At 42.7% G+C, this 7,978-nt stretch overlaps 1 protein-coding gene across 4 annotated transcripts in view; it reads right to left on the bottom strand.

Annotated features, from left to right (window-relative positions):
* LOC123763883 (ATP-dependent DNA/RNA helicase DHX36) overlaps nt 1–7,978 on the bottom strand; it is a 78,348-nt gene that overhangs the window by 68,511 nt on the left and 1,859 nt on the right. For 2 of the 4 annotated variants that reach the window (XM_069330081.1, XM_069330080.1), the window contains exon 2: nt 118–158. In XM_069330081.1, coding sequence (XP_069186182.1) covers nt 118–139 — 22 coding nt within the window. In that variant the 5' untranslated portion in view covers nt 140–158. Of the gene's footprint in view, nt 1–117; nt 159–5,262; nt 5,372–7,978 lie in introns of those variants that run through there. The other 2 variants (XM_069330078.1, XM_069330079.1) reach the window with 2 other exon arrangements.

The raw sequence follows: 7,978 nt of genomic DNA, 5'->3' as shown, positions 1-7,978 counted from the left end.
TTGGCTGGAGGCTGCCTTTAGATTCCAAACATCTAGATAAGTTAACATTTCATTTGGGTCCATCAGTACACAAGGACAAAAAATAATGTATACAGGTATAATTATTAACTGTCTTACCACTACCCCGCCTTCCATACATGCTGCCACCACCCTGCAAGCTGTGGAGTAAAATAATAAGAATTTAATACATTATACTGGAACACCTAACTTTCAAAGCAGAATAAAAATACAGATTCAATAACACTTTAAAAGGAATTCAATATAAGACTGACTAATCATCATATACTGTATTGATATTTGCCACATTCTTCTAGAATGGCATAGTACTGTACTGAATTAAAAAAAAAATAAAGTGAAAAGTAGAGAGAGTTTAATTTAATAAACAGAGAAAGGAGAAAATAAAAAGGCAAGAGATTTTGTATAATGTTAAACCAATTTCTGAATGAAGGACACACTAATAACTATGCTTATTATTATTATAATAAGATGTGAAGAAAGAGTGCACTACAGAAAACTTGATAAAAGTTCTGTACAGTACTTGCAAAGGTGGTGAAATTAGAGAAAATGAAATGTCAAAATACTGTATGACCAAGAAAATTCAGTGACAAAATTTAAAAACAAAAAGCAAAATCAAGAAACATCAGAGGAGAAGAAAGTTATAAGAGCCAAAAGTTAATAGAATATCCTGAAGATGTACAGTTAATTGTAAAAAGAGAAGAGCTAGTACCTGTATAAACAAGAGCAAAGAATGAGAGAAAGTAGAAATACTGTAGAAGCACCACTCTGTTTGCAAAAAAGTGAATTTTCTTATATTTCTTCGGCAGCTTTGTTTAGTTAGTTTAAATCTATGACCTCTTGTTCTTGAAGTTCCGGGTCTCAGGAAGTCTTCCCTATCAATTTTATCGATTCCTGTTACTATCTTGTACGTAGTGATCATATCGGCTCTTTTTCTTCTATCTTCTAGTTTCGGCATATTTAATGCCTCTAACCTCTTCTCGTAGCTTTTGCCCTTCAGTTCTGGGAGCCACTTAGTGGCATGTCTTTCCACCTTTTCCAGTTTGTTAATGTGCTTCTTAAGATAAGGGCACCATACAACTACTGCATATTCTAGCTTTGGCCTAACAAAAGTCATGAACAATTTCTTTAATTATTTTGAAGAATTATCTTTAATTAATTCCATTTCTTTAGTATTTTGCCATCCATGTAATTAAAAGCAATACCTGAAGTTAGAAAGCGTACATCTTGAGGTTATCTCGAGATGATTTTGGGGTTTAGCATCCCCACGACCCGGTCCTTGACCAGGCCTCCTTTTTGTTACACATCCTCAGGAAGCAGCCTGTAGCTGCTGTCTAAATCGTAGGTGCCTATTTACTGCTAAGTGAACAGGCACATCATGGTGAAAGAAAAGCTGCCATTTGTTTCCCACGGGGACCGAACCTAGAACCTCAGGACTATGAATCCAAAGCGCTGTCCACTCGGCTGTCAGGCCCCCGTAGCATAGGCTCCTCACACAACGTTCTTTGTGTGGTCATCAGGTGATAGTTTTCTATCTAGAACCACCCTAGATCTCTTTCTTTATCAGAAGTCTAAGATTTTCCACATAATTTATAGGTTGTGTGGGGGTCTATATTCTCCTATTCCACATTCCATAACATGGCATTTATGCACATTAAATTCCATTTACCAAGTGGTGCTCCATATACTGTATGTCCAGGTCTTCTTGAAGGGCATGACAATCATCTAAGTTTCTTATCCTTCCTATTATCTTAGCATCATCAGCAAACATGTTCACATAATTCTGTATTTCATTTGGCAGATTATTTATGTAGACAATGAACATCACCGGTGCAAGAACTGAACCCTGTGGTACTCCACTTGTGACATTTCTCCAATTCGATACATTGCCTCTGAATACTGCCCCTTAAGATCGAAAACCCCAATGTCTGTCTGATATTATATCGTTTCACTCCAGGTGTTCTACCCATTTAAGTTTTAAATATTTTTTTCCAATATTTTGACTATTACACTTGTAAATGATACAGGTCTATAATTGAGAGGGTCTTCCCTGCTGCCACTTTTGTAGACGGGAACTATGTTAGCCTTTTTCTACACATCTGCTATGACTCCTGTACACAGGGATAGTGTGTGGGGCTGGGTGGGTGGTTGGCTGCCTGGCTGTTAGGTGGGCAGGGTCAAGTGGGCGGGCAGGCTGGTTGGTGGGTGGGTGGGTGGGTGGGTGGGTGGGATATGGCGGGCGGGCGGGCATGTGGCCACACAGGCCACATTCCAGGGTCAGGCCACACAGGCCATAGGGGGTTGACTGAGTGGACAGCACTCTAGACTCATGGACCTAGGAACCGGGGTTCGATTCCCGGCGCCGGTGGAAAAACAAATGGGCTGAGTTTCCTTCACCCTGATGCTCCTGTTACTAGCAGTAAGTAGGTACCTGGGAGTTAGAAAGCTGCTATGGGCTGACCCTGGGTGTGTGTGTGAAAAAAAAAGTTAATACTGTAGTTAAAGTTGATTTATTGACAGTCGAGAGGCGGGCCGAAAGAGTAGAGCTCAACCCTCGCAAGCACAACTAGGTGAATACAGGCAGGAGGACTGGTGACCCTACCCATACCTCCATATACCCACAACCTATCTTTGCCCCCCCCCCTCCATCCATCATTCCCCCAATCCATGTCATCACCCAATCCTCCCCCTCCCTACCCATGCCATGCTCCCCCTCCCTACCCATGCCATGCTCCCCCTCCCTACCCATGCCATGCTCCCCCTCCCTACCCATGCCATGCTCCCCCTCCCTACCCATGCCATGCTCCCCCTCCCTACCCATGCCATGCTCCCCCTCCCTACCCATGCCATGCTCCCCCTCCCTACCCATGCCATGCTCCCCCTCCCTACCCATGCCATGCTCCCCCTCCCTACCCATGCCATGCTCCCCCTCCCTACCCATGCCATGCTCCCCCTCCCTACCCATGCCATGCTCCCCCTCCCTACCCATGCCATGCTCCCCCTCCCTACCCATGCCATGCTCCCCCTCCCTACCCATGCCATGCTCCCCCTCCCTACCCATGCCATGCTCCCCCTCCCTACCCATGCCATGCTCCCCCTCCCAGCTCTCACTACCTCCATGCTTCCCCTCCCTACCCATACCATGCTCCCCCTCCCAGCTCTCACTACCTCCATGCTCCCCCTCTTTCCCCATGCCATGCTCTCATTCTCCGCCTCCCAACTCTTTCGGGAAGAAAGGCTGTCAGGATGCTGACAGGCTAGACAAGCTGTCAAGCTGCACAGTGTGCCACAGACTGCCAGACAAGACATGACCCTGGACAGACAGAGATCACACGTCTCCTTCCAGTTCACCTCTCCTACTCACGCTAGCCTTTCTCAACTCACTTCAACGAGTGTCAACACTTGCTGTACAATAACATAATATGCACCTTAAATTCTGTTAAAACCCACTTTAAATCCTTGTAAATATTTAAATGAATAAATAGTCAACCAAATACTGTTCAAATACTATGGTGTGTTATTTAAAATTCGTAACTAGCTCTCCACGGCAAAAAGAAAAATATATATATGATTAAACAACTGCGCACCTCCAACCCTCCCACCCTACCCTTGCCGACTGCCACCCCCCCCTTGCTAGGGTTAATGCTCGAGCCACCTCTAGTACACACTCCTCGATATGTGCCACCTCCCATGCGATATTCAAAAACCCACAACGCCTACACCCACCACACACATACCGACTCCTGACACCCACCACACTCCTGATACCCACTCCAGCCGCTCTGCTTGCCTGTAGCCTCCCAGCTTGTCTGTCTGCCCACCCACCCTCCCTGCTCGACTCCCTCCTTTCCTGGTGGTGGTGGTAAACGAGTGTTAGGCCAGGCATTTCACTTGTTTATCTCTCAGCGGTAAAGGTTCACCTTTTATATTTAGCATCAAGTTGACACTTGGTTTTGGAGATTCTGCCTGTCTATTTGTATCTGGACAAATCTCCGATCATCCGGATTCTATGGACATTCCATCCGGAAATGGATATAACATTATCCAGAGGCGATTTTGCCCAGATAAGCCTGTTTTCCGGATCAGTGGACTCCAGATTAGCAAACGTCTACGGTACTTGTTATGTTATCAACGAATATGCGTTGGTGATAGAATGCTTGTGGTCACATCAGTGAGGAAAGTGTGCTGAGCTCCATCATGTGCTCACACACCCTCTTACCACAAATTTCATACACAACCACACACATGGTTCACAAGTCTCCACACAATAATTGTCAATCAATATACAGTACTGTACTGCATTTAAATTAGCCAGGTAATAACCATGAATCTCCAAGTCTTTAGAATAATTATACAATTAGACTCAAGAAAATAGTCATACCACTACTCAAAGCTGTAAAATAAAGTTTAATGTATCCCCACAAAATAAAAATAAAAGATGCTGTAGATTATTTCTTAAGTTTTATTAATGTCCAATATGTGTTACTTAAATATTGATAAACAGGGCTTCAAGAATGGTTGATTGGACAATCTGAGAAAACAGTATTAGACAAAGACTATATACATATACTAAGGTGCTCAGTTTATGAAACATACAATCTTCCTCAGTCACTGCCCAAGCCTTTAGTGGGGCAGCCAGAGGCTTACAAGCCGTGCAGGAATATCCCTGAGGGGGGGATGGGGGAGGGGGGGGACTAACTTCCCAAACCAGAATTTGGCCTGCATAGAACACCACAACAATCCATTGGAGTACAGGTTTTGTCAATCTCATGATGCCTTCCTCCATTTACAAAGATACTTGTCAGCGGAGAAGAAAAAGTTCAATCCATTACCAAAATGACCATTAGGACCACATACTCTGACACCAAGGAGCAAAAACAAAAACTCAATACTTTTTTCGAAAAACAACTGGAAACACAAGGAACACAAGTTAATTCCTCCAAACTACCATATGCTACTATACTCACTACTCTGGCTACCACTAGATGACAGCACCACCACTACTGGGTCAGAGGAAATTACTATCCTCACTTAAATCATAGACTACGTGCATAGGCATGTTAACCTAAATCGGAATTGCAAGAGCAGAAAAGGGAGCAACTGAAAAGTGATTCTGAAAGTTTTTCACAAATTGTTCAATTCTATTTCTAAGCAAAACTCTCCTCGGTCACTCTGAAAGCCAACTTCCCGCAGAGACTCTCATAGCATAAAAGTATTCCCACAAAAGAAATCAATAAGGAAACTTACCGTATCCAAGTAAGGTAGCTGTACAAAGATGTCAGGGTAGGACAAACCCACCCAAGCCCCTGAGAAGCCCACCTGTGTCTTGGGAGCATCTCTGAAGGTGACTGACAAGCTTACCTGAAGCAGAACCAGAAATATCTAAAAGAAATAAACATTAACAAAAGAAAGGAAGGAAGAGGAAATGTAAAAGACAAAAGACTGGAACACTGACTTGAAAACCAACAAGGGCCCAGGGAGCCCACCTAGAGAACCCAGGCACCTCACCAGAAAACAAAACTTCTATAGTGGAGCATCACTGAATATAAGACTAGAACACAAAGCACACATTAAGGATGTCCATAAAATGTGTAAGAACTACATGAATTGAAGAAATGCTGCTGAAAGAACTCCTTCAAGCTAGTTGGTGGCACCAGCCAGTGCAACAAGTATGGCTGTTGCCACATTACCCTTAATATATGGACCAGTCATCATGGTAGGACAGAACACAAACACCCCAGCGAAGACAAATCATTATGATCCGAGCCAACCTGGTGAAAACATGGCGAGATAGATTCAAGTCAAAGGGAAGAACCTGAAAGTGGAAAGCCTGACACCACAATGAAACCTAACCAATCCCTGAACCCCTGGATGAACAGGGACATGCCAGTATACATTCATAAAGTCCAGGGATATCGTCCAGGAGCTCGTCTCTAATACAAGGCGAACCCAAGACAAAGTAGTCATCAAGAACGTGGGGCAATGAATAAATCAGTTATAACTGATATGACAGAGTGTTGACAAAGCTTCAACATGAAGAGCACAAATAGCTCTCAAATACTGTAAAGCCAAGCAGTGGCTACAGGGCACAGTATATGATTCACCCCCCACCCAGACAAACCAATCTAACTATAACTAATAAATCTTCCAGGCATAGATATGTTCTTGTTAGCTAAAAACAACAGAGAATATTAGAGAATAAAACCATTACCTGTGCCAAAAAACACAAAGCCCACACTTCCAGCAAAGAGCACGAGTCTTCCCAACCTCGCAGTCAGAGGAAAACATTACTTAAAAAACGAATCCTTAACCATGGAAAACACCCAAGATCAAGAAGCCAGAATATGGGGGCGAGAATACCTCTAGCAAATGTTCACTCACAGTATGAGTGGCGCTGCCCAATAAACTCTCCTATTGGGGCAAAATTTAAACAGAATGTAATTTTATCTAGAAAAGGAAAGATGCAGAAAGACACATTTTTTATCTTACAGCTGTACCCAATCACGACACTGGCATATCGGAGCTTATACGTGGTCACTTGTCACCTTTTACGCCGTATTTGCTTATAAAATTAGCATATTCTGAAGAAAAACTATGTTTTTTCAACTTCTACACTCAGCACCAATATTGCAGTAAACAAATACAAATATTTACTGTTTACAAATAAACAGTAAACATTTTTTTGTTTATCTACGTAATTCCAAGAGATATTTTGTTGCTTTCCTTGTCCCTCCAAAGATTTGAGAAGCGATGGTATTTATTTATGTATATATGTACTGTACCTAAATTTACCCAAGAGCCCCAAACTATCTAGTGGCCTCAACGAGGACAGAAAACCGGGGGCTTGTTAAAAGTCCCACCAATTGTCTTAATGATATTTTCTTGCTGGATTTTGATATTTACGGCTACAGCAGGTAGGCGGTTCCATAGGTTTATAACCCTCTGGGTGAAAAAAACATGTGTTGTCGGTCCTACTTGAGAGGACATACTCTCCAACACTATATCTGTGATTGCCCTGTTATCAGTGACTTCAGACCAAATGGTATGAGGTACTTTGAGCTCTGTAATTACTTCATACACTCAGGAATATTGGAAGATGTTCTTGTACTGTACCCAGATTTTGCTAGTGGAGGTTAATAGATCAGCCTTACATTTCTTGTTCTCCCCTGATTCCATCTATGACTGGCCATCCTGAGAGGTGGGGATGAACTTGTAGCTGATTTTTGATCTACACTGTGTGGGTCTTAATACAGAATAGGGAAGCAGCACAGGTACCTATTTACTGCTAGGTAACAGGAGCATAGGGTGAAAGAAACTCTGCCCATCGTTTCTCGCTGGCTCTCGGGAGCACAGGATCACGTGTCCAGCGTGCTGTCCGCTCGGCCAGCCAGCCTGCTGTGTATACCTAAGCTTGTTAAAAAAATACATCGTTTCAGAGGAGTCTTGTAGAAACTGGTAAGAGTACAGTATTATAATACACTGACACCTCGACATACGATTGTCCCGACTTACGATAATTATGAGTTACGATATAAATTTAATCACGATATAAATTTAATCGGAAAATGCGACTCGACTTATAATACTGTAGTGTCGTCGACTAACGATATTTGTTGATACACGTTCGGGTCGACCGAGCATGTGGTTCTGTTGCACAGGCCGACCTGCCTCAGTTTACTAGAGCCACCTGCTTAGTGACGATCACGCTTATAAGAAATTCAATTTTTTTGGTGATTTTTTGCTTTTTGAACATAAAAACTGATTATTATATATCATGCCATGGGTCCCAAGAGAGTCAGTAGTAAGGTTAAACATATGAAATCACATTTGAAGATGACCATAGAGGCAGTACAGAATATTCCTTCCTCAAAAATTAAGGAAACGTGTGCAGCATGGGAAGAACTGTAAACTTTTGCTGAAACAACTCACCCAAATCAAGCTGTTGCCTTAATCTTTTCAATTA

This window comes from Procambarus clarkii, chromosome 23 (assembly GCF_040958095.1).
Source record: "Procambarus clarkii isolate CNS0578487 chromosome 23, FALCON_Pclarkii_2.0, whole genome shotgun sequence".
NCBI classification, from domain to species: domain Eukaryota; kingdom Metazoa; phylum Arthropoda; class Malacostraca; order Decapoda; family Cambaridae; genus Procambarus; species Procambarus clarkii.
The sequence above is the reverse complement of the archived record's forward strand: the minus strand, read 5'-3'. Positions and strand labels throughout refer to the sequence as shown.